This window comes from Morus notabilis, unplaced genomic scaffold, assembly GCF_000414095.1.
Source record: "Morus notabilis unplaced genomic scaffold, ASM41409v2 Scaffold87, whole genome shotgun sequence".
In the NCBI taxonomy this organism is placed as follows: domain Eukaryota; kingdom Viridiplantae; phylum Streptophyta; class Magnoliopsida; order Rosales; family Moraceae; genus Morus; species Morus notabilis.
This window is the reverse complement of record NW_010366183.1, coordinates 649,782-677,152: the sequence shown is the minus strand read 5'-3', so window position 1 is coordinate 677,152 and position 27,371 is coordinate 649,782. Positions and strand designations below refer to the sequence as shown.

The 27,371-nt window shown below is 33.7% G+C and overlaps 7 protein-coding genes across 7 annotated transcripts; 3 read left to right on the top strand and 4 right to left on the bottom strand.

Annotated features, from left to right (window-relative positions):
* Positions 1-2,000: 2,000 nt before the first annotated feature.
* LOC21405984 (E3 ubiquitin-protein ligase CIP8) lies at positions 2,001-2,708 on the bottom strand. Its single transcript, XM_010109822.1, has one exon. It carries the CDS (start codon positions 2,706-2,708, stop codon positions 2,001-2,003), a length of 708 nt encoding a protein of 235 aa, XP_010108124.1.
* A 1,786-nt stretch (positions 2,709-4,494) lies between these two features.
* On the bottom strand, positions 4,495-5,427 carry LOC21405983 (E3 ubiquitin-protein ligase CIP8). The gene has a single exon (XM_010109821.1). The coding sequence runs from the start codon at positions 5,425-5,427 to the stop codon at positions 4,495-4,497; it is 933 nt and encodes a 310-aa protein (XP_010108123.1).
* A 975-nt stretch (positions 5,428-6,402) lies between these two features.
* On the bottom strand, positions 6,403-6,921 carry LOC21405982 (E3 ubiquitin-protein ligase SDIR1). The gene is made up of 2 exons (XM_024173282.1): positions 6,795-6,921; positions 6,403-6,728 (listed from the first exon to the last, which is right to left on the bottom strand). Exons 1-2 carry the CDS (start codon positions 6,919-6,921, stop codon positions 6,403-6,405), a joined length of 453 nt encoding a protein of 150 aa, XP_024029050.1.
* A 4,823-nt stretch (positions 6,922-11,744) lies between these two features.
* LOC21405981 (E3 ubiquitin ligase BIG BROTHER-related) lies at positions 11,745-12,377 on the bottom strand. The gene has a single exon (XM_024173281.1). It carries the CDS (start codon positions 12,375-12,377, stop codon positions 11,745-11,747), a length of 633 nt encoding a protein of 210 aa, XP_024029049.1.
* A 4,567-nt stretch (positions 12,378-16,944) lies between these two features.
* On the top strand, positions 16,945-19,124 carry LOC21405979 (uncharacterized protein At4g22758). The gene is made up of 4 exons (XM_010109817.2): positions 16,945-17,484; positions 17,763-17,857; positions 17,919-18,132; positions 18,583-19,124. Exons 1-4 carry the CDS (start codon positions 17,223-17,225, stop codon positions 18,822-18,824), a joined length of 813 nt encoding a protein of 270 aa, XP_010108119.2. The 5' UTR covers positions 16,945-17,222; the 3' UTR covers positions 18,825-19,124.
* Positions 19,125-22,966: 3,842 nt separating this feature from the next.
* On the top strand, positions 22,967-23,466 carry LOC21405977 (uncharacterized protein At4g22758). The gene is made up of 2 exons (XM_010109815.1): positions 22,967-23,195; positions 23,279-23,466. Exons 1-2 carry the CDS (start codon positions 22,967-22,969, stop codon positions 23,464-23,466), a joined length of 417 nt encoding a protein of 138 aa, XP_010108117.1.
* Positions 23,467-25,395: 1,929 nt separating this feature from the next.
* On the top strand, positions 25,396-26,049 carry LOC21405976 (uncharacterized protein At4g22758). Its single transcript, XM_010109814.2, has 2 exons — positions 25,396-25,745; positions 25,862-26,049. Exons 1-2 carry the CDS (start codon positions 25,520-25,522, stop codon positions 26,047-26,049), a joined length of 414 nt encoding a protein of 137 aa, XP_010108116.1. The 5' UTR covers positions 25,396-25,519.
* Positions 26,050-27,371: the final 1,322 nt, after the last annotated feature.

The window sequence follows — 27,371 nt, the reverse complement described above, 5'->3', positions numbered from 1 at the left end:
ACCATGACGACTGTGAGAAGTGAGAAGTGAGGTGCAATTAGAATAATTAGATGCCATACAAATAGAGATCGGAGGAGATCACACGTCTAATTCGACTCTTTTAAGGTTTAGAATTAATTCTCCGACTCCTATTAGAACTTCACAAAATTTGAAATAAGTCATTTATTCATTGGAGAGATTTTTTTTATTTTTATTTTTAGAGTTATTCCTTGGAGAATTAGGTATGGAAAAAATCATTATTTGTTGGACATATTTTTAACCATCAGATTGATTCTGATTTAATCTCACGGTTAAAAACTTTGTTATAATAGTATATATGGTATTCTTTTTTCATATCCTTACCTCATTCTTAATTAACTAATTAATAATAATAAATGATAGTATAATTTAAAACCAATGTGAGATCTTATATGTTGGTTAGTGATTGTACTTCATGGGATACTTGATATGGGAATCATGTATTGAACATTGTGATCGTATGGACAAAAAATTATAAGCTATATATATATATATATATATATATGTATGTTGAAAGTTTTCTTGGTTAATTAATTATTCTAGCTTATTTACATGAAATGCCTCGATTGTTTGGTTGGGGGATTCGTAACCTGATTCGAATCATAGTTCATGGTTCGTTACAGTGTTTTCTTTCACAAAAAATACATGTAAATCGAAAATAGTTCTAATCTTATGATTCTAATCCATAACCTAAGCGTCTAACGCAAAGATAACATTAGAGAAACAGATTGTCATGCGCCCTTGTAGTGGGCATTAGTTATAACTAGTGTAAATTGTTTCCAGATTAATTTTTTGTAGATTCTCTCTGTTAATGCTTATGCCCGGTTTTATTTTATCCAAGTTATGTTTGGCTAAAATTGCTTGATCATTTTCCAACAAAATTCTTTTTAACTAAAAGATTTCCAAGAAAAAATTCTACTTCCAATTCTACTTAAAAAATAAGTTCATGTATTGAAGCTAAGCCATGGTCATAAATGTTACACTGATGTGAAATAAGGAAACAAATGTCATGAGATGTGGCGCGACAGAATTGGTGCTAATATTGCTTTTTAGGATTTAAATTGGTGATCAATAGATCAATAATATTGAATACTTCCATGTTAATTCATATGTTGCAAACATTGGAGTTGCATTAATTATAGTGCAACGACGACGGATGAAATTAAACAACAGTATTGATTATAGACCTACTATTTTTTATGATTGAAAATGTTAACATATCTGATAAGTTGCAGAGCAATACATTTAATAGCGTCAATGAATCTTTGAGGAACACACTATTTCTCTTATTCCTCATCTTGAACCTTTAATTTGTGAACTTTTCAAAGAAGATCAGCTTACCATAAGCCAGTGTTTTAACTTATTACTAGTTTAATTAATTAGACAAATTCAATGCTGATATTTAAGTAGCTGAAAAATTGCTGAGAAATGGAATCATTGTTTGAAAACTAATGCAGTCAAGTACTTTGCAATAATATACCTTATGTAAGTAATGCTATGTAAATAATTTAGTACCCTGGACGTGTTTTGACAAGAATATATGAGTGTTTTATAACGAAAATAGTTTGCAAGGAATAATTATATATGTTATGACGTTATCGAGTGTTTTGTAACATCAAAAGCATTTAATTCAGTTGGTTATTGCATCTACTAGCCACTAATGCAAGGATCATTGGAAAATTGATAATTAAGCACTATAGTGTTTGGTCCATCAAAGGAAAAAAAAACTTTTTTCAATGAATGAAAAGAAAGAAACTAACTTCAATGAACTCTAACACATCAAACTACTAAAGAACTTATCATAAGAAGATAACTTGATTTATTAAGTAAAAGAAAAATTACAATAAATTTAAAAAACAACAAGAAGCCCTCAAAGGCTCTAAAAAAAATGCATGATTATACATCAATAAATTGAAGTTTGCACGACTCAAGTCATAACTTGAATTGTGTAGGTAAGAAAAAACATGCCGAGCACATAGATATTACTGGCTAGGCAATTTAAATCGACAGAGAGGACAAGTATGATTGTCGTTTAGCCACTCCATAATGCAATCAACATGAAAAACATGAGAGCAAGGCAAACGAGTGAGGTGGGTCCCATTCATCACCACTTCCATGCAGATCACGCATGTCATCAAGTCTGATTCATTGCTTCTCTCGTATCTGAACTTCTCTAGAGCCTCCAATACCGATTTAGCCGCCGGAACTGATCCAAACGCCCCCGCCGCCGACTCCGAAAAACTCTGTCCTATTACTCTGTTTAACTCTCCCTGATCATCGCTTGCAAAAACAGAACCGTAATCGAAGGAGGCGTCCTCCAACATATGATCATGAACTGATGTCGCCCCCGTAATCCACAGCACGAGATCAGCCCGCAACGCCGGCTCCGAAAAGTAGCCCTGTTCAGCCGCCAAGAACAACCCCGAATCTATAACATCATCTAGATTCTGCTCCTCGCCTTCAAGAACTACGTCATCCACAGGAAAGTCGATGTCGTCGTCGAGTAATTCGTCCTCCAATGGAAATACGTCATCGTTAACGAGATTAATGTTGCGATCTTGATCGAGTAATTCGTCCTCCAATGGAAATACGTCATCGTTAACGATGTCGTTGTCGTTGAGATTAATGTTGCGATCTTGATCATCCATTGAAGTATACATGGTGTCGTATTCCAGATTGTTGCAAGCCATTATGAGAAAGACGAGTTGTGAAAACTAGTGAGTGAGTTTAACAAGTAAAGTGGCGGTTCTTATTCTGAACAGGTGTGCTTAATTTATAATTAAATAGCTTTTGGCCTAATTAGGGTTTATTATATCAAGTTTACAATTTGACGTGTATTTTCGGAAACTTGGATAGAAAGTAAAAAAAATAAAATAAAATAAAATAGATTAGTAGAGGACATTCCTTTTTCAAAACAAACGAGAGTACTGTAGTATTGTTGAATTTTACTCGAATTTGGCTTCTTTCTTGAACTAAGTCGTCAATTTACTGTGTCTTTGATACTTGAACGGAAAGCTAGGGTGAAAAATCTTCATGGAATTTTTAAAAGAAAAGAATGATGAACTTAGGAGGCATTAATGTTGTTATTAGTTGTTTAGTCTTATTCCTTGGGTGTACAAATCAGTATATAAGTGGATAAGACGATGGAATCCTTTTAAAATCATTATTGTAATAGGGTTTTTTTTTAAGCATTTTTATCACTCATAGCCTTAAGATTTTGGCGTCATTCTCGGTCTGTTTTTTATCTTCAAAAGCTCCCACTTTTTTTTTTAAATTTTGAATTGTTCTCACTTAATCTCTTATGTTGGAATTTTTGTTTAAAACAGATAGAAAAAAAGAGAATAATACAATCACGTCGTCAATCTGTTTGAAAATCCGTCAAAAACAAACAAATAAAAAGCATATGACTACTCATAACTCCTTTCTCTTGGTCTAATTTTAATACATATTCTTACAAAAGGGCTTAAATGAGATTAATTAAAAATTTAAGGGACAACATGAGAGTTTTTAAAATTTAGGAGTAAAGTGGGAATGACATCAAAATTTAAGGGACATCAATGAAATTAATCATTTTTTAATAAATAAAAATATTGTAATAGTTAATATGTTTTTCTTTTAAAAAGTTAATCTAAGTAAGAGAGCCTACACATCACGAATAAAATTCGTGATTTGCATCTCGAAACGATTAGGTGAGGCACGTGGCTAAGAGGCTGCTACGCTGACAGATGCAAAATTACTAAAAAGTCCAAACTTTCTCTTCAATTTTCTTTTTTCTTCTTTATATGCACTGCAAAACTGCAGCTATTTCTCTTTTCCTTCTTGGCTTTTCCGTATCTACCATCCATCAAACTTTTAAAATGAAAATGATTATCTGATTTCGAAGAGGTTTTTCTTGTTGCCAGTTTGAAGTTCAAATTTTCCATACTGATTTGATATTTTTTCTTTTCCCCCTCTTATCGACTATTTCACGAAAATTGTTCCAAGAATAAGAAAGGTGAAAGGGGAAGAAGAATAGTAATGCGGCCATGTATACATGCTTCCTTATATTCATGAAAAACTTTTAATGGAAAATAACAAATTCATCCGATATCTCTTTTCCTCTACAAAAAAAAAAAAGAAAAAAAACAGTAGAACGAATCCTCTAACCAAACAGGTTAAGTATTTTAATCTCTTCAGTGAAAAACAGTAGCTAATAAGTGAAAACCAAAGCTTTGTACAAGAACCGGTTTGGTATGATGGATGGTGTGAGATCTAATCTTTTTGTTCTATTAGTTGGAGCATAACAAATTTCACTATTGAGGCACACTTAACCTAAATAATTTGGTTTTTAAATAAAAGAAAGAAAGAAAATATAACTGACAAAAATCTGATACGAGATAAAGATACATAATTAGATGGGATTCACGTAAAAAAAAAAGTTCATCCGAATGTCTACCAATACACGAAGTCCAAAACATAAGTAAATAACAAAGCTAATTAATCTGGAATTAAAAGAGACACTGAACGCTTATTACTAGAAGGCAAACTGAAACGACAGAGAGGGCATGAATTTGCCTTCTTTAGCCACTGCAGAATGCAATCTTCATGAAACTGATGAGCGCAAGGCATGTGTATGAGTTGGGACCCAATCATCACTTCTTCCATGCAAATCACACACGTCATTAACTTTGACTCATCATCATGATTATGATGATCATCATGATCACTAAATTCCTCATATGTCAACCTCTCCAACGCCTCCACCACCGACTCATCCGCCGCCCCCGGCATAGATCTGGACTCGCCAAAATTCTGAAAAACCCAGCCGAATGGATCTTCATCACCATCACCATCATCATAAACTTCATCATTACCATCATGATTATCAATAACAAGTGGGAGTACTCTTGAATGTTCAGCCAACCTTTGAAACTCTTCATGTGGGACAGTCGAGCGCCTCTCAATCCATATCAATATCACAGCCCGATTGTAGACAGTATCACCGGCGCTACGTGCGGCGACCTCCGATATCCTCATCACGACCTCGTAGAGGCCACCATGCAAGGCTTCTTGTTCACGAGAGTCAACAACGTTCCAAAACAGATTATCCACATCGTCTTCTCCCACGTCAATGGAGAACGGAATGTTTAAGTCGAATAGTAACATGCCCGTCACGGTCGCCTCCCGTTCGCCTGCGGATGCTCGTAGCGGGTCGAAGTGGTGGGAGATTTCTTGGAAAGAATTGTGTATTACTCTGATGTCCTCATCGGCGTTGGAGTCCGAACGGATTCTTTGAGTGGCGCGGATGCTTAAAGTAAACCTAGGGCTTGAAGGGTTTGGGTCAAATATGGGGCTAATACACTCCTCTGCTGTGACGTATATGTTACTTTCAATTGGATGCATGTCGAAGAAGACACGTTCACCGGACATTGTTGCAAGTATTTGAAGAAGAAAGAGATAGAAAAGAATCGAGATAGGAATTGAGAAGAAGTTGAGAAACAATAGGCAGAATATGGATATTCAATATCAGTGATCAAAGTCTAAAAATAATGAACCTAAAGATGTTTATTTATTGGCACATAAGTCCTAAGAGTAATCAAACTCTGAATATCACTATTTAAATTTAAATAAATGTGAAATAATCAGAACTCAAATATATCCTAATAGATAAATATGAATTTAAATAAATAATCTAAATCACTTTAATCCTATATTTAAATTCCTAATATGTTCTCCAGTATTAATATTATTTATGCACATATACAAATTGAAGGAAAATATACCACCGGGTACATGCGCGCGTCTACATAGAGAGAAAACTATCATAAATCTGACATATTTATGTTACGCTATTCAATTTGTGTCTTGTTATCTATCTATTTATAACCACACATATCATAAAAAGAGCAAGTAAAAAATATAGAAAGTATTTTTTATTATTTGTCAGAGAGTAAGTTATCTTATTACTCATCAATTCATTAAGATATTAGAAATATTTCATAATATTTCCAATAGGGTACTTTCTCATTTCACATCTCATAGATTTTATTCCAAATAAAATTCAGACGTTGACTTTTAGACTATGCACCATTATGAGCGCCTAAAAATTCAACACAAATGGACAGTTGTAAACTTTTCTCCCCCTCTAAACGCTGCCAACAAACAAATAGTTATTTATTAAAAAAAAGAAAAAAAAAAAGAAAACAGCCAAATAATTGTTTCAAGCACGTTATTTGGTTTTTAATTATAAAAAAGAAGAGAACTATAATGTGATTAAAAAAAACGAAACGAGATATTTGAACTGGTGGATTTGCATAGAAAGTTCATCTAAATGCATGTCTCCCTTTAATTAGCGGGGGAAAAAAATTAATCATGAAATCCAATACATAAACAATAATAACAAAGCTAATATGGAATTAACAAAGACGACACCAAACAATTATTAGTGGAAGGTCTGTAACGACAAAGAGGACATGAATTTGCCTTGTTTAGCCACTGCAGAATGCAATCTTCATGAAACTGATGAGAGCAAGGCATGCGTATGAGTTGGGACCCAATCATCACTTCTTCCGTGCAAATCCCACACGTCATTAACTTTGACTCATCATCATGATTATGATGATCATCATGATCAGTACTACCCCCCTCGTATATCAACCTCTCCAATCCTTGAACAGCCGACTGCACCGATTCAGACTGCTCCCCCGTCTCCGCCGCCGCCAAGTCAAACTCTGAATTATGATCTCAACCATTATTATGATTACAATTTTGATCATTATCATTATCATTAGTCATACCACGTACCAACCAGCGAAATTTGTCGTGCGGGACTATTGTGTGCTTCTCAATCCTAATTACCGTCTCAGCCTGCCTATCTCCCGCCGCTGCCGCCGCAACACGAGCAGCGGCTTCCGATATCCTCATAACGACGTCGTTGAGGCCGCGCGAGGTTCTAGATCATGTCAATCTATAACTTCTACCGATGATTCGAAAATTTCAAGCTCCTTCCAATGCAGACAATTACGATTCCGACGGTTAAAGGCAAATGGGATCCGTATGTCCGACAACATTCTTGCCACCGCCGCCTCGCATTCGCCGACGGACTTCAATAATCTGCCGAATGGCTGATGAATTTCGTCGCGAGTGTAGTACCATCTGACGGCGTGTTCCGTCGGAGTAGTACTAATTTCTGAGCGGATTCTGTGAACAACACGGAACACAAAAGCAGAGCAAGAATGGCGAAGATTTCGGTGGACTAAATAATCTGTAGTGTTCTTTATGGTGACGTATATGTGATTTTCTAAGGGATCGATGGAGATTTTCTGTACCAGTCATTACTCTTATTGTTTTTTTATTTTATTTTATTTTTTTTTGGTTGGCGTCTTTATAAACTCTTAAATAGTGAGATTCAAGGTAATTAGTTATAAGGTTGCTGAGATTTAATTTGATTTGATTTCTAATTTGATTTAAGGTAAAAGATAGTAACGTACACTATTGTTATTGTTAATTTCTTTCATTGGACCCCTATAATTATTTGATTTCTTTAAGGATTAGAATCTCATGAGACAGCTCCTTTTAGGACTTTATAAAATTTGAAATAGTTAATCATTTATTGTTTTCTTTTTTAGTAAATTATTAGTTATATATTCTTTTTTATAGTAACTTTCCTCCATTTTCTCAATTAACAAAACGAAATTTTTTATAGCGTTCTAATTTTCTTAGGTCCGCAAATGTCCCAACAGCAATGTCGAAAAAAAAAATATATAATTACTTCAACTACTAGTACTTATATATATGTCGGTAACGAGTGTTTTGTTACATATCAATAAATTCGATGAATTGGACATTATATTATACTATCTACTAATTAATTCGAAGATCATCGATCGGAAAATTGATAATCAAACACAATACTGTTTGCACCATTATTAAGAGAATACAAGAAAACGTACAGTTTTTATAAGGGATAACAACTAGCTAGCATATACTCAATTTATTAAATAAAGCAATTGCAATATATAGATTTGAAAAGTTACTTGCAGCCCCTCAAAGGATCTATCCGTACGTGCAAAATGGAAAAAAAAAAAAAGTGCATGATTCAAGCATAAACTAATTAAACAAGGTCAAAATATTACATATAAATCATAATTATAAAGCTAACTAACATATGTATTAGGGACAGAATATTGGAGAAAGTATATTTATTAGTAGTTTCGACTTTGTTAATATTTAGTTTTATTTTAGGAAGGTTCTTGATTTTAATTTTAGGTGACTTACCAGAATATGTGTCTTGAAACCTTAATAGTGCTTTTTATTGGTAAATTCTCTATTTCTTCCTAATCCGTGGATATAAACATTTTGTCGAACCACAGTAAATCGGTTTGTTCTTCTATTACTCTTTTTATTTTTCTTATTTAATTATTAATATGAATATTACTGGTTAGCTGGGCAAACTTAAAACGATATGTTACACACTTACGGAAGATCAGCATATATATATATAGACAAATAAAGCACAATAAGGGGAAATCCTTTTTCTGACAACTATCAATAGCCTTTATATAGACAAAACGCACGATGGGGAAAGAACCAAAAGAAATAGCAAACATACTAAAGACTCGTACGTGCTAGGCAACTAAAGACAACGTACTCCACTAACAAAAACAAACTGAACTGGTCCCTAATTAAAGACTAGGAAACACCACGGATACTTGAAATAAAAAACTTCTGACTTATTCAACAATCCCTCTCTCAAACCGCAAGTCTTAAAACATTTCTTAGCCTTGAAAATGTTGCCAACTTGAGGGGCTTGGTCATAATTATATCAGCAATCTGATCTTCACTCTTAAATCAATGATTTCATCCTTTGCGAGATCCCTTTATAAGAAGTGAAACTTTGCATCTATACGCTTGCTTCTTCCATGCCGAACAGGATTTTTGGTAATTTGATATCATGAAGGCTTGAGTTCTTGTGTTTATTCAGATATATTATATGTTTACTGAGCAGAGGGGAAAGGTTTGCGTTCGAGGCAGAAAGAGATAGCTGGTTTACAAATTTGTTTGATAGAATTTGTTTTCAACTTGTATATTATTTCACGGTTTTCTTTATTTGTAATCTGGAACCTTTAATTTGTGGTCTTTTCAAAAAAGACCAGCTTACCATACAGATAGCAGCTTTTTAATGTGTATTCTTCATAATTACTAGTTTAGACAAATTCAATGCTGCTATTAAGTAGCTGAGAAATTGAGTGCAACTAAGTACTAATTTGCAAAAGTACCTGATTATCGGTTAAGTTTTTATAAAGAATATAGTACTATATGAGTGTTTTGCAACGTCAATATATTGTGAGGAACAAACTACAACTACCATGGTTATAAACATATACGTTAAAACGAGGACTGTTTTGTAACATCTGTAGCATTTGATTCAATTTGGTCACTGTATCTACCATCTACTATGTAATATAGTTTATTTTTATGATTTTTGAATATTTATTTTAGATAATAAGCATGAGTTTGCTTTAAAGTTATGATGGGATATATAGTGTGGTAGAACAGTTGTATTAGCTTAGGCATAAATTTAAGCAAGATGTGTAATAAGGGAAACAGGATAGAAATGTTTCAAGTGTGAGGTGGCCGTTACATTTGTAGTGATTGATATCGTTACAAGCATGTGGTGGCAAATTGAGATAAACATTATCAATTGTGTGGCTAATGGATAGATAATCAAGCCAGAGAATTAGACAAGTCGTTTATAGGTTTGATGAATAAGCTATTAACCTTTCTATCTTGGCTACGGATTAAGCTATTAGTGATATTACTAAGCCACATGCAATATGGGGCAGCCACTTGGTCAAATGGTATGTTAACTTATTACTTGCCGCCAAGAATTTCTTCTTATATGCATACATGAGTGAGTTTGGTTAATTTGGGAGCTTTGCTACCGATTTGCAGAAAGGAAAGGGAAAATAGGGAGTTCTATTTATCTTGTTAAGTAGTCAGAGGTAAGTTGATCTTTCACTACATCACTTAAACAATAGTATGTCTTTAAAGAAGTTCACTTGTTTTTATGCGAATTTAAAAGTGTTTTCTAAGTATAATTTGAAATTTTATATTTATTATGAATTAATAATTAGACAATGATGGTCAAGTTCTTGAGGAATAAGAGTTTTTAAGACAAGAGTCATATGCAAGGGGTTCTAATAGCAGAAGACTAACGTTATATAAGAGGACTCTAAAGTTAAAGTTTGTATTTTAAAGTGAAATTTGATTTATAATTTACTTACTGAGTTATTGCTCATATAGTTATTATGATGCATATAGATTCTATAATTAACGTTTCAGTTGACTAAGAAAGATGGTCTAAGATCACATGACGAATTTAGAGATTTTAAGATTTGAACTTTTGTAATCTTAAGAATTTTGTTTGAGGATTGTTTCTATAATAGACATTATATTTCTATAATTTACAGTTTTACTTATTCTAATTAAATGTCTTTTTTAAACTAACAGAATTAATAACTGCTAGCTTAGGACGGGAATTAGAGCATTAAGAAATTGATATTTAATCACAACAGCTTTTTTCACCATTAAGTGAAATAAAAGAAACTACACTTGTTTTAGTGAATGAAAAGGGAGACCTCCAAAACATTTTAACTACTTTGGCATCCACACTGGAGAACTTATCAAACAACAAGATCCCACTTGATTTATTAAATGAAAGAAAAATTACAATAAATTTGAAAAAAAAAAAAAAAGGTGCCTGATCATGCAGACATGGACAAACTAATTAAACAAGTCAAAACATGCGCAACATATAAACATCACTGACTAGGCAATTTGAAACGACAGATGGGGCTAGTATGATTCCCAGGGGCGGGGGAAATAAGGCAGAGGGGGCCCCCTGACTTTTTTATTTTTTTTTATTTTCACCCTATATATTTTCAAGTTTTTTCATATATACCCCCTTATGCCCCCCTTGATTTTTGGTTTTTTAATTTTCACCCTATCAATTTTCAAGTTTTTTTTTTTTTCAAATATACCCATTCATTAACAAAAATTTCATAATATCTCCACTAAATCTAATTTAAATATTTATTTCATGCGTTTTGGTCTTTTTCATTGTTCTTTTGAGCTTTTCATATTAAATCTTATACTTTTTGGTGTAATCTGATTGAATTATTTTTCTTTAATTTACTTTAGTTAAAACTTTTTTTTCAAATTTGTCCCTTCTAATATATATATATTTTTCATATAATCTTTATTATATACATAAAAAGTGAGTCTCACAAGAAAATTCAAATGGCCCTTTTTAAAATACACTTCCCAAATGTGTCTCTAGTTGAGCATTTTTTCAAGTAATTAACCCTCTTAATTACTACTTTCACATAAATATCTGTTGTCTAATTTGACCTTGTTGAAGTAATGAACACTATTTTTTTTTTCAAAATCTTTTTAAATTAAACGCTGTAAAATTTTAATTCACGTATCAAAAAATTCAATAAATTGATAAATATACAAGTATCAAACGTGGTTCTAATTGGCCAACAATATTAAGACCCCGTTCATTTCGCCGATTCGAGTTTAGAATTCGAGTTTTACTACAGTAAAAAGCTCTCAGAAACAGTCACATCTAACTTTTTTGCTACAGTAAAAAGTTCTCATATAAAATCACATATTAACTCGAATCAACGAAGTGAACGAGCCCTAAATGTTTTAGCATTTATAACATTTTTCATATTTTTAATTTATGCCTCCCTTAAAATAAAATCCTGACTCCGCCGTTGATGATTCTCATTTAACCACTGCGAAAGACAATCACTATGAAAAGCATGGGAGCAAGGCATACAAGTGAGGTGGGACCCATTCATCAACTCTTCCACGCAAATCACGCATGTCATCTGCTCTGATTCATTGTTTTTCTCGTATTTGAACTTCTCCAGAACCTCCACCGCCGATTTAGCCGCCGACACTGATCCAAACGCCTTGGATGACTCCGAAAAACTCTGTCCAATTGCTCTGTTCAACTCTGTCTGATCATCTTCATGATCATGATCAATATCAATCCCGTAAACAGAACCGCAATCGAATGAAGCGTCCTCCAACAGATGATCGTGAACTGATGTTGTTCCCATAAACCACATCGCGAGATCGGTCCGCAGCAACGGATCCGGAAAATAGTCATGTTCAACCGCCATTAATAACGACTCCAGATCTTCAATCACATCATCGTCCATAGCAAAGTCGAAGTTGTCGTCGAGTAATTCGTCCTCCGCAGGAAATACGCCGACGTTGTCGTCGAGCAATACATCGTCGAGATCGTCGTGATCGTGATCCATAGAAGTATACATGGTGTCGTATAGCAGATTGTTGCGAGCCATTATGAGAAAGAGAAGATTTGAAAGCTAGTGAGTGAGTTTAACAAGCAATCGATAATGAATAGATGTGCTTAGTTTATAATCAAATAGCTTTTTGCAGTAGGGTTTATGATCATAACTTAACTGCAATTTGACTTGTATTTGGATTCTATGTTTCTGAGACTTTGATAGACTTCAAAAAATAAAAAGGAAACAGATTAATAACATTCCTTTTAAAAAGAAACGAGTATTAGTTATTGAATTTGACTCGTATTTGGATAATTTTCTTAATTTCTTGAAGTATAATTCGTTTATTATTAATAATACTATCGTCTTACTGATACTTGAAGGGAAAGCCCGGGTATTGGAATCCTTTTACAAGTCGGTATTTTAATAATTTTTTGTTAGAAAAATTAATAACCATACTATCATTGTAATGGTTAATTGACTTGTACTTGAAATATGTATTTTTTTTAAAAATATTATCCGATTGATGGAATTTTAATAAAAAAAAACTTGGGGTGGGGGAAATAAATAATAAAAAAAAAAAAAAAACTTGGGGTGGGGGTGTGGGGTGTTGAATACAGACTGCTTTTTGATTTGTACTGCCTTGTTCTAATGGATGTAGATTAATCCTATATCTTAGAGTGGGAATTATGTTAAGATATAAAAGTATGTTGTTGAGAATTAAATTTGAAATAATTTGTTTACTTTTTTTCTTTTGGTATAACTCGGATAGAAGATAATCTATCTTCAGTAATTAGTATTTATCAAAAAATTTACTTTCCGACTACCCGATTTATATTCCATTAACAAATTTTGCCATTGGTTTTGATTCTTAACAAGTAACGATATTAGTGGTTCTGATTGTTTTTGGCCTTAGGGTTTTTAATCATAAGTTGACTGCAATTGGGACTTCTTCGTGGTTTACTGGTGTGGTTTTTTGACTTGTATTTGGATTCTCTTTTTTCTTGAAATAAGTATTATTACCATTTTTACTCTATGTTTTTGAAACTTTGATATAAAAAGATTAGTTCTAATACATATTTTCCTTTCGTTTTAACCAATAACCCCCTTTTACCGTAATAATTTGCTTTTATTCTGCGAGAGTGACTATCATTAATAAAAGACAAATTTTCAAGAATAGCGGTAACATTACATTTCAAATATAAACTTTATTCAAAACAAAAAATTATGCAATAAGCAAAACGACGTCATATATTTAAAACACACAACATGCAACATCTTATAAAAAACAATTTATTTACTCTTCAACCATGGACATCATCTATTATTAAGACGACAAGGTAAACAAAACGACATCAGCCATTTAGAAACGACAACAAAATACACATGAAAATAAATCTAAGAAACAACAAAAATATCGAAGGAAACGACAATATATTTTAAAACGATTAAGTTCTGATATACATACGACGATAACTTCCAAAAGAGGCCTTTGTAAAAATAACTCAATAGGAAAGTTTTATTAGTAAAATAACTTTTCAAAAATTTTTATTTGCAAAATGACTTTCTGAGAAGAAAGAAAAATGAAAAAAAAATCAGAAATTCACCCCACCCACAAATCCACTGCTCAGCTCGATCCGAGCCTCGACGTCGCGATCGTGAACGGCACAATCAACGGCACGTTCAGAGCCCTGAACCTCGCCGGCGTCGTCGCCAGGGCCATTTTCAGCGGCCACGTTCTCGACATTCTCGGCGTGATTTTGGAGGTGGGTCTCGACCTTTTGGGGAGAGAGAAAGAAAAGAAGAGAGAGAAATGGAGTGTTGCCATTGATTCCGGCGGAAGGAGACCGGCGGGAGGAGCTGCCATTGATTCCGGCAGAAAGAGACTGACGGAAGGAGAAATAAATAAAATTAAAATTAAAAAAGTCATTTTCTTAATTTTACTTTTTCACTTGGTTATTTTAACCAAATTCTCCTTTCAAAATAAACAAAATATCTTTTAGGGTTATTTTCGTATTTGTATCCCAAACATTACACTTATTTTCATTTTGTATCGATCTTTAAATACCACTTCACTACTCGAAACATGACCGTGAACAGTCGTATATAATTTTTTTCTTTTAATTTATTGTGACAGTGACCCTGCCGGATTGTTCTTGTGCTTCATTGATTTTCTAATCAATCACTGTTTTCTTTAATGTTAATATTTTATTGTCTCTCTTGTCGTTTTGTTATTTGTTATTTGTTTTGGCTGGAATTGTCGTTTTTGTTAGTTGTGGCCACTTTGTTGTTTAGTTAATGTTTTTGCCTCAACGTGTACGCAATGTCTTGTAATCACCCTTTAGTTTGTCATAAAAGACTTCCAAAACTCTGCATGTCTCAATAGTAATACATACATACATACATACATATATATATATGTATTGTTATAGTCTCTCAATAATAATAATATATTAAAAGACTAAAGAGTTGGTTTATGGTAAGCAACTTCTAAAGATCTCATTTTTTTGGAGCAGACATAATTAGTTTGCCCTGTTTAAATGTGAAGCAACAATAATGTTAATCATTTGGATATAAGTCATGAAAGTTGGGACTTTGGACCATCCCTTAAGAATCACTTTTGCTCTTTTATTTCTTATTGGACCACATATAGATTCACTATTGTTGCGCCACAGTCGAGCAATTAACCGTTCCTTTTACCATCAAGTGCCAAGACGTTCTCAGTCGAGAGTTGGTCACTGACGCCGAGGAAATGGTCGAATGTAGAATGCCCTCAAGACGACGAGAGTTCATGTAGGAAGAGGATATGTGTCGAGAACTCCGCCTAAGCTGTGAAGTTCACGATGTCGAGAGAGCAGCTCGGTCAAATCTAAATTAAATCCCGCCATCTAAGGAAGAGATAAGTTGCAAAAACTGTCAAGATTCAAATCGGGAAATCAGATAACCGATAAGGGTGATTGCCCCGATTCGGTCGTTCAAACGTGGAAATACAAGTGTTAGATCCCGAGATTTAGGGATACGGGGATGATCCCCTCGCGAAGTGGAGATGGGATCTTTGATCTGTAAAAGACCTATAAATAAAATATGCCTTCTCCATTCAGTTTTTTACGCACTGTTTTACGACTCTAAGAGAGATTGTAATCTTGAATATAATAGTGCATCCACAAGTGGACGTAAGCAAAGAATTTCTGCCGAACCACTATAAACTTATGTGTTCTTTATTTTTCTGCGATTATTCTTCTTTATTAATTCGTGAGAGACGTCTGCGAGTATTCTCGGAGAGAGTTAATTTCGAATTGACTAAATTTTACGTCAACAACTATCAATAATAAAAAATAAAAAAAGGGAAAAAATAATTGAAAAGCCTTTGAGCATGCGATGAATAATAGGATATCATGGAAATATGTTGGATTCCATTATCATGAACTCCATCACGCAAATGACCAATTTTACACCCACCCATATATAATTAAGCGTAAACATTAATTTTAACATTAATAATACAGCCAATTATAAACCCCTTTATGAATGTGAATTAGTCTACGTAACCCAATTGCACCAAAATTGGATCAAAGCTGAGCTGGTGCATATCAATCTCATTCACAAAAAGCAAATAAATTGAAAACCAGAAAAGCCGAAAGAAGCCCAAGAAACAAAAGTCGCATTTCAAAAAAAAAAAATGCTTTTGCTTTTTTTTTTTTTTTTTTTTTTTTTTTTTTTTCCAGGGAATGTAGTTTTGCTTCTAAACAAAGGGAGATATATGGACAGAGACACGGAATTTGGTGCGATTTTTCTTTTAACGTTTGAAGATCACATCTATGGAAAAGGAATCCCATGAACACGCAAAGAGACACCGACAAGGGAACAAAGGGCGAAAAAAAAAAAATAAAAAATAAGTTTGTGTGTGCAAGAGAGAGAGGGATCAAATGGGTGTTAAATTGAGTTAAAAAGGAAAGTGAGAATATGAATAAGGGCCTTTACGCCATAATCAATCGGCCATCTGTGATCCAATGCATAAAGACACCGATAACGACAAAGATAAATTGACAAAAAAAAAAAAAAAAAAAAAAAACTTTGAGTGAGATCAAGCACTAAATAAATAAATAAGTAAATACTTTTATGATAGGATTGTTTATTTTGGTTTCTTCCGCGAGATACTGATAGTGCATGTTTATTAATGTTAGATCTTATTAAAATTAAATTAAAATTAAAATAATTACAAAATCATATAATCTAATTAAATACTTTGAAATAAATTCCTAGGACATGGGTATTTTTATTTACCGTATGATAAAATTCTCCCATTTATTAACCTTGTGTTACATGACTCTTATATCAATAAATCCGATAAATAAGGTGATAAATAACTTTTATTATCTTCAACGCGTGCTTATATGAATATCACGTGATTAAAATCATAAAATAAACAAAAATTAATTTTTATTAGACCTTAATTATAAAAAATTTTAAATTAAAGAGATTAATTGTCAGAAAAAAATAAAGACTAAAACGTCAAATTAGAAAAGTTGGGGTGTTTATAAAAATAAAAAATAAAAGCCTTTAAAAATAACAATATAAATAAAAAATTAATAAGGAGATCAACCTCCAAAAGCCGACCATTGGCCCCAAAAAAAACCGACGAAACCTCCTTGCCACGCTAACCCCCATGTCCAAGTTCTAACTACCATTTTTATTTTATTTTTTTATTTATTTCAACTCCCCTTCACTCTTTTTCTTCTTGAAAAAAAAACTCTTCCTAGATTTCTTCAAAGCCTCCCTCTTAACTAAACTCAAAAATTCAGTTATGATGATCTATACACTAAAAATCACTTTTCTTAAACATTAATTTTATTTATCTTTAGTACGTTGATCTCATCTGTACATATATAGATACATAGTTATATGTCGGAAAGGGGTCTGCGACGGAGAGCACCGGCGACGGGCCGCCGGAGGATCAGACCGCTGCACCCGACGCCGTCGCCGTCGCCTCGCCGGAAGACCCCGCCGGCGCCTCGCCGATCTCTGAAGCACTCCAAGCCCATCAAGATTCTCAAGCGCTGCTTGTCGGAGCCCGCGCTCTGGACCGCCGGGGGAGACGCCGGCGAAGACGATCGCCACCGGTTTTTGGGATCTGAGAACTTCCTATTCCCTAAGGGATTGTTTGGTAGTTGCAAAATATGAATGTCTGAATTAAAATCTATTTTCTTTCTTTTTTGGTTTTCAATTGTTTGGAAGACCAATCAAACAAAAAGCTGTATGAATATAAATTTGTTAATTTTACTTTTACTCATTTAATTAACATTGTCAATTCATCACCTTTTTAATTTTACCAATCATCTCCAAATGTAAGAATGAAAAGGAAATCCAATTACAAGAAAAGTGAAACTTCTCTATCTCCATCCACAAAAGTAACGTTTTAGTCATGGCCAATTCATTTTTTAGGAACACTAATGATTGAATATATGCATAGTAGATATAGACACATAAACAATGGACTAATTGGATATGATGCTGGTTTTACTTTTGTCAATTTTTGGGTTAAAACCCATTAACGGTGTTAGTGTAAGTGTTCATTTTCGTTTTCGTATTGCAATGCAGATTTTGGGGTACAAGAGAGATGCAAAGGTGGTTGTCAATGTGACAGTTGAGGGAAGTCCAGGACCATTAAGGACAATGGTTAAATTAGGATCAAGTGTGGAAGATGCAATTAAGCAAGTTGTTGACAAATACAATGAAGAAGGCAGAACTCCTAAGCTTGACAAGGATGCTGCATCTTCACTTGAATTGCACCATTCCTATTTCAGCCTTCAAAGTAAGCTAAAGTTCTAAACTTTTGTTTGGATTTTTTTTTTTTTTTTTTTGGGAAACACGGTCTTGGAATGAACAAGGTTATGGTCTTGAACATTTAAATATAATGATGCCAAAAATATGGTCCCCTTAATTAGGATGATAAATGGCGCCTAAGGTCATTAATGTTGATTGGTTTTTTTCTGCTACATTTATAGACTTGTTAATTGTTGTTGCATATACTATTGAAAATATGGTCCCTTATGATATTCTGCAAGAGGAAATTAGAGTTAAAAAAAAAAAAACTTTTGGCCTACCTCAAGAAGTTTTATTTTGTTATACTAACACAAATGTTAGCAAGTATAGGGTTAAGCATTCATAACCATAAAAACATCGTACTTATTGCCCTTTTTGTCTGCGGCAAAAGTTGTTCCTTGTTATAACTAGCAAGTACAACAATCCTTTAATTGGACAGGTTTGGATAAAGCAGAGATAATTGGGGATGTAGGTAGTAGAAGTTTTTATCTTCGAAAGAGCAGTAGCCGCAACAGCGGCAACAGTGGAGCGTCCACCTCGTTTACCTCCGAAATTGTTCCCGAAAGAGCAACGTCTCCTCCACCTCCTGTGTTCTTGCTTCCATCATTTTTGGCCCTCAAGATTCAAAAAATTGTAAGAAGATCGCGAAAGCTTTGGAAGATCTTGGTCTGCTCGCAATGAGGACATTGCGCGCGAACCATTTGCGAGCACAATTTGTCGGAGCAACACCAGCATATTAATTAGTGTTGCTCAGAATCTCATGCCATTATTATTTAGGCATGTTATTGTTTCATTCTAAACCATATTTCTTATCTTATACAAACTTACTTTCAGTGAAGCAATGTTGTACATATTGATTGCAATGGGAGATCATGATTTGCATTGTACTTTGCTCAAACACCAAAAGGAAATCCAATTTTTCATGTTGGTTTCCTTCGAAGTAATGTAATATCTTATTGCAGTGGAAAGCAAAAAAGTTTTACCCAATAAAGCTCTTGGTGCATTTTCTACACTATAATTGACATCACAAGATGCAATAATGCAACTTTTATTGTATGACAAAAGAGGCACAAAGTAGTGGATGATGTGTATTGAAAACAACGGATCATTTTAGTTACATATTTAAGGCTTGGTGATCTCACAAGTGTGTGACTCCCCAGTTGAGCTCGTGTTAAAAATATATTTTATTGCAAAAAAAAAAAACAAAAACAAAAAAAAGAGAAGAAGAAGAAGAAAAATATTATTTAATGCTTATTATAATGTGAACAAAGCCAAACTCCTGCAAAGAGATAATGTCTTCTTTAATAGTCTTTGGATCAATATGCAGTGTTTAATAAGGAAAAATTTTCATTTCAGTGGTTTTTATTATATCAAAATTTGAGTTTGATATTCCTTTTTTTTCAAAAATTTTATACTGATATCTCAATTTTTTTAAAAATATCTTTTTAATGTCTGAATGACTTTTTTTGAATGTAAAATGTCATTTATACCCTTTTTATTAAAAACCAACAATTTTCTTAAGAAAACTGAAAATATTTTTAAGCATTGAAAAATAAAAATAAAAAACTTAATATTAAAAAAATAAAAACGGAAAATCTCTCTCTCTCTCTCTTCAGTCCTCGATAATCTCTCTCTTGATTTCCTGACAATCTCTCCATTCCCAGCTAGACACCGGCGAGCCCCAGCCACCCTCCGGCGATGCCCACCTCGCGTGACCCCAGCCCTGGCGAGCCCCACCCCCACCCGATCCACCTCCGGCGAGCCCAGATCTGCAGCCACCGGCCCCACCCGCGCGACCAACCTTCTGAACTCAGCCCCAATCTTGCCGGATTTTACACCAACATTCCGTGATTTGGCACTAGATTCGCGCTGACATCCTCACGAAACTCAGTGCCTCCCTCGTGAAATCTCTAGTTGAAGTTCGGAATCTTAAGCCTCCGTCCACCGGCACCTACTCACCGTGTGTGTTTGATGTTCGATCTTTGTCGTGTTCTGCTAATTTGTGTGTGTTTTTCTGTTGGTTTTAATTTGCTATTTGATCTTTACTTGTTCTCGGTTGTTGTTGGTTTGTTGCAGAGTGAAGAAAGTTCAGGATTGTTGTTGTTATTTTTTAAGGAGAATTATTTGATTTTTTTTTTTTTGGGAAAAAGATTTTGATTTTGAGATATTAATCTGTTTGGTTTCATTGAATAACTAGAAATGTTTAGTTTTGATATGTGATTTTAATTTTAATTTTAATAGATTTGGGTTTTTGATGAAGGAGAAGAAGTTGTTTGATTATTGTGATAGATTCGATTTGTTTGGTTATTGATTTTAAGTTTTTTTTTTAATTTTTAAAAGTTTTAAATATTTTTATTATTTTTTTAAAAAATTTAATTAAATAAATAAAAATATATAAATAACATTTCACGTCTAAAAAAAGCCTCAAGTATCAAAAAGATATTTTCTAAAAATTAAATATACTGATATAAAATTTTTAAAAATAAAAAATATTAAACTCAAATTCTAATATAATAGAAAGTATTAAAATGAAAATATTTCTTTAATAAATTATCACCAATAAAATCTTAAACAAAGGATGTCTTAATAATGTTCTTTCAAATCGCTTGGCATTTTTTACCCTATAGATTATGGGTCAGCTGGGACCGGGGCATACGACAAGTTTTATTTTATTTACTCAACAATACTTTTGATTGGGGATGGTCGGAAATAAGCATGTGTGCTAGCTGACAAAAGTATGGATTGGGTTTATCGTAAATTACAAAAGGTGTTAAACTGGAGGTTTGAGGACACTATTAATTCACTTTTTTGTTTTTATTTGACTTGTATTTTAGAGTTATTAAGATAATAATGTATCGGTCGTTTTCAATCCCTATAAATGGGTTGTTCTTTTAGAGTGTAATTTAAGTGTAATTTTTATTAAATTTGAATTATAACTTGAGTTAAAGTTGTAACTCGAATAAAGTTGAGTAAAGTTGAATAAAGTTGAAACTTAAAAGAACGTGAACTTAAATAAAATTGAAACTCGAGTTATCTTTTTTTGAGTTTTTTAGACAAAAGAACATGCCCTATATTACTTGTTTTTTCCCCTAGCTAAATGTATACTCTTTCTTGGTTAATAATAATTTTGACTAGAAATATATATTTTATATATACCCTCCCCTCCGAGATGTGAGACGACAACCACCCATCCACGACAATCTCACAATGACACCACCCCTTGTCGCCCAATCACGGCCAACCCCTCTTACATCTGCCGGCGGCGGCGATGATGACACCACCTCTCTCTCTTTGGCATCTATTGTGCTCTTGTACAATGCATAAAGCATGACAACAATGAACAATTCAAAATATTTATAGGCTTTGTTTAGTTCGCTGATTTAAATTTTTAATTTGAATTAAGATGTGATTTTATATGAGAGTTTATTTTTCAAAAGCATGGGAATATTATTTTGGTCCACCAGTAAGTGCCTTATGTGTCCAAAATCTATAGTTCTGTTTTGGCCGTTTTGGGCAGTGAGCGTTATGTGTTGTTGTCTATACGCGATGCTGGATTGTTCTACATCATCTGCAGGAATTAGTCGCTTTCTTTAGGACTCTATCATCAACATATCTTATTCCACACACTAAACTAAACAACACAAAATCTATCCATGTTCTTGTTATCACAAATGTTGTTAATTTCATTGAAAAAAGGTAACCAAAAATCTAAAAGCCAACACCAAACCTAAACCAAACGATTAGGCCAAGAAAACGAGAGGCAGCTATACCAGACTAATCTTTATCTTTATTTCTCTAAACGTAATGGTCTTAAATTTGTAGGCACTTTCTACAGAACGGAACTCTCATCATATAACTTCTCCTAACTTCCAATGACATCAAACTGCATTTTTTTATGTTTTATGTACTTATTGATTCGATGAAGATTTATTCTTATTTAGTATATCACGCGTCTTAATTTTTATTGAGAAAAGTTCATTGAGCAAATAAATTTACCATGAATATTAATCTATACACTTTTATATTTTAAGATCGTGTTAAAAAAAAAAAAAAAAGAAGCTTCTGTGATCCTTATTCAGAGCCATTCAATCAAATGGCAAGATTTTGTGATTTGATCCCCCGGGCTATATTTCTCATTTGCTTAGAGAGACAGAAAAGTAGGAAAAACTAATTAAATTTCATCTTTTTAATAATTTAATGAATAAATTCGATGCAGTAACAGTTGTTGTTTTTAGTACCTTTTATCGTTTACGGAAAATTTGTTGATTTATAGGTTCGCAGCGATTTGGATTTTGCTGCATTGATTGCCGCTATCAAAATTTCCCGTCGTTTATCGAGTTATTTATCCCTGCAATATATTGTCGTTTACAGAGACACTGCCGTTTTTATATTGTTGACTTCGTTTCAGGGTCGTTGTCATAGATACGCAATTGAATATTCATATTATTATGATTGGGATTCTGCAGTTATGGATTTTTTTGTCATTCCGATTTCTAATAGGAGCCAAAATTTATCCTCAAAACCGACTCTAACTCTGCTTGCTCCATTTGCATCTATATAAGAATGATGCTTCATATTTTAGAATTGCTAGAAAAATATAGAGAGAAAAACTACTTCTGCACATTAATTGAGAGAATTTCTAATCACTCCCTCTTATAGTGTTTAGAAATTATAGAGCGATTAGTTGATTATAGTTGAAATGAGTTATTTTCGTACTCTGACAGTTCCCTTCGAAGAAGCTTCGCGCGTTCTCTTGCCTTCCTTCTTCTTGGAATTAATTAGCACCGTAATTAATTCTCACGACGACGTACGGAGTTTTCAGTATGGTTCCCGAAACGACGTCGTCGCGGCGGCTGACGAAAGTGCTGGTGAAGGTGACGGTGGATAGGAGTTTTGGGGCGGCGCAAGTGGTGGTGTCGACGGATCAGGAGACAGTCAAGGACTTGGTGAAGGCGGTGCTGAAGATTTACGCGGCGGAGAAGCGGAGGCCGCTGCTACCGGAGACTAATCCGCACCGTTTCGAGCTTCACTATTCCTGCTTCAGCTTCGAAAGTAAGTGGTTAATATTATCAGATCATTATAACTTGTTTTATTGCTTAATATCCCTAGTTTTAAATTCCGGTTCTTATATGTAGGCTTGAATGAAGATGAGAAGGTGATAAACTTGGGGTCGAGGGACTTCTTTTTGTGCAAAAAGCCTGTCGATGACAACATGATCACCAACACCGTTAATGTCAATACTTCATTCTCGGAGGAAGTAAAGAAGAAAGCAACAAACTCATCGTCGTTTCCGTGGACACAGTTTATGGATTTTCTCTTGTAGCCGATCGAGCTCTTAGTAATTGATTGTAGTTTCTAAGTGGTCGTGTATTTTTTTTTCCCCCCTAACTTTTGTAATCCTTATTCCGAGCCATTCATTCAAATGGTGAGATTTTGTGAAACTGGAAAGAGAAAAGTAGGAAAGACCAACTGAATTTGATGTAGTGTTTCTTTTTTTAATGAACATATTTGATGTAGTGTTTCATTCATAATATATATATATATATATATATATATGTGTGTATGTATATATATATATATATATATATATTGCCGTTCTTAGTTAAAGTTATCGTTTCTAGTACTTTTGTCGTTAATCAAAAGTTTGTTGTTTGCATGGATTGTCGTAATCAAAATTTACCGTCATTTAGTGGGAAGTTCTTAAATACTGAGGACCCGTTTAGTTCGCTGATTCGAGTTTTTAATTCGAGTTAAGATGTGATGTTATGTGAGAGTTTTTTACTGTAGTAAAAAAGTTAGATGTGACTGTTTCTGAGAGCTTTTTATTGTAGCAAAACTCGAATTATAAACTCGAATTGGCGAAGTGAACGGGGCCTAAATTTAACTAATATTAATCTTACCAGTTACCACACATAATCATTTGAATCTTTGCAAAATAAACCCAGTACTGATTAAAGAAAAAGTTAATTTGTTGTGATTAATCTTTTCACAAATGTTGTTAATTTCGTCCAAAAAGGTAACCTAAAATCTAAAAGCTAGCACCAAACCTAAACCAAACGATTAGGCAAGAAAACAAGAAGCGTCTATGCCAGCTGACTAATCTTTAATTCTCTTAACTTTTTTGCTAATATAACTTCTCTTAACTTCCAATGACATCAAACCGTTAGAATAGATATCCTTAAACAAATACTTTTTTTTTTTTTTTTAGAAAAACAAATATATTTTTTATATGTTTTAGATTTGATTAGATGTTTTAATTTTTATCGAGAAAAGTTGATTAAGCAAATAGAATCATCATAACTATAAACATCTATACCCTTAAATTTTAAGTTTGTGTTAAAAAAAAAAAAAAAAAAAAAAAACCCAACAGACTTTTGTGATCCTTATTCGAAGCGCCATTCAACCAAATGGCAAGATTTTGATCCCTCCCCCTCGGCCTATATTTGTCATAGGATTAATTTCATAAATGCTCAGTACTTTATTTCAATATGTCTCTTAAATTTTAAAAAGTCATTTTCACTTTTATAGTATGAAAAGTGGTTTAAAATACCTCCTAAATTAATATTTTTTCATAAATACTCTCTAAATTATTAATTTTGTATCAATTTGTCCCTCGATCTTTTAAAAAGTTAGGGGACAAGTTGATAGAAAAGTAAGGGAGCAAATTGACTTAAAATTAATAGTTTAAGGATAGTTATAAAAACATAAGTAGTGACATGTCATTAATTTATTTTTTTTATAAACCTAAGGACATTTTGAACTAAGGTACATATTTTAAGAGTAAAATAAACCATTTTCAAAATTTAGGAGGTGTGTTGAAATAAAGTACAAAATTTAGAGCGATTATAGATGAAAGGAGAGATAAAGAATCACAATCGCTTGATAATCCAAAATTAATTTTTCAAATTGGTACGTCAATCATACTTTCATTTTTTTTTCTCAAGGATCATATTATTGTATACAAACAACAATTTACGGATTGTAAAGTTTGTGCAACGATTTCCATTTCCTAAATAAACAGGCCATGTTTATTTTACCGATTTGAGTTTTGTTACAATAAAAAGATTTTAAAAACAGTCATATCTAATTTTTTACTATAATAAAAAGTTCTTACAGTCACATCTCAACTCGAATCAACCAACTAAACGGCGCACAGTCAGCCGTCTCTTTCCATAAATAACTCGTACTCCTGAGGGCATTTTCAGAACTCCACTAAGTTCCTTCGAAGAAGCTTCGCGCGTTATCTGTCTTTCCTCTTTTTGGCAATACAGCGTTAATCTTCCGAAGGCGATAAGTTTTGGACAAATCCTCCGAAACAACTTTTACCGGTTTGTCAATCAATAAAGAGAAAGACGACGACGTACGGAGTTTTCAGTATGGTTCCCGAAACGACGTCGTCGCGGCGGCTGACGAAAGTGCTGGTGAAGGTGACGGTGGAGAGGAGTTTTGGGGCGGTGCAAGTGGTGGTGCCGACGGAGGAGACAGTCAAGGACTTGATAAAGGAGGTGCTGAAGATTTACGCGGCCGAGAAGCGGAGGCCGTTGCTACCGGAGACTAATCCGCACCGTTTCGAGCTTCACTACTCGTGTTTCAGCTTTGAAAGTAAGTTGTCCGAGTTGATCAGCACTTCAGTAACTTGTTGTTTATCAGAAACTATTTTGTGTTTTTTTAAGGTTGTGTGAGTTCTGGTTCTCAAGTAAAGTTCTGAATTTGTGTAGGTTTGAATGAAGATGAGAAGGTGATAAACTTGGGATCAAGGGACTTCTTTTTGTGCTTAAAGCGTGTCGATGACAACATGATCGTCAACACCGTTAATGTCAATACTTCATGCTCGGAGGAAGTAACGAAGGAAGCAACAAACTCATCGTCGTTTCCGTGGATAAAGTTTATGGATTTACTGTTGTAGCCGATCGAGCTCTTAATAATTGATTCCGAGTTGTCGTGTATTTTTTGCCTAACTTTTGTGATCTTCTTCCAAGCCATTCATTCAAATGGCGAGATTTTGTAAATTTGATCCCTCGGGCTATATTTCTCCTTTGCCGAGAGAAAAGACCAATTGAATTTGATGTGATGTTTCTTTTTCTGATGAATATACTGGGTCGGAGACGTCTAGTTCATAGATTAGAATCATGAGATTATAATTATTTTTTATTTATGTGTATTTTTTGTAAGAAAAAACACTGTGGCGAACCAAGAATCATGATTCAAATCATGGTATATTGCCGTTCTCAGTAAAAGTTGTTGCTTCTAGTAGTTTTTGTCGTTCTAGTATTTTTGTCGTTTTCAGTATTTTACTGTCGTTTATAAAAATTTGTTCTTTGCATCGATTGCCGCTATCAAAATTTACCGTCGTTTATTGGGAAGTTCTTAAACACTGAAATTAGCTATTATTGGGGGTATTACTCATACCTAGTGCTGGAACTTTAGACGGGCCGCCCGCGACCGCCCGAAAAGCCCGAGGATTTGCCTGAGCCCGAACCCGACCCGCACGAGATTTTTGGGCCGCCCGCCCGAGCCTGAATTTCACCTTGAACGGGCCGCGGGCTTGTATTCGGCAGCCCGAGCCCGCCCGAATTGCCCAAATTTTTTAAACTTTTTTTTTAATATTAAGTTATTTATATATATATTAGTATTACAATTTATATATATATATTATATTTATATATATATATATTACAATTTGAAATGAACACACGAACTATATAAAAAAATTATTTCTTTATTCATTTTTAAATTTGTAATTCATGATTGCCTCATTAAAAACCTTACCAAGAAAAACCCAATTGGGATAAAAACTTGGCAAGGAAAAAAGAGTGCAATCATTTTGTGACGAATTACAAATTGTACAAACTTACATTGTTTATTAAATTACAAATACAATGTAAAAAGTAAATACATATTTACAAATTACAAATTTACAATTTAATTTGAAGCTGAGTGATCGTCTTCGAAATTAAATATTAATCGATTAAATTCATCGATCCATTCTTGGCTTGCCGGTGAAATTGTATCTTGTAGACGTTGATCGGCCCGATCCCAATCCTTAATGCAAACCAAGGCTTCAACAATATCTCTTTGCAATGCATTCCGGCGTTCCTTAAGTATCCTTCCTGTCATATTGAAAGCTTGTTCGGATGAAATAGTGGAGACTGGGATCGAAAATATATCCATTGTCAATCGAGTTAGGATTGGCCAAGTTAATGCCCGTGCCCTCCACCATTGAACTAA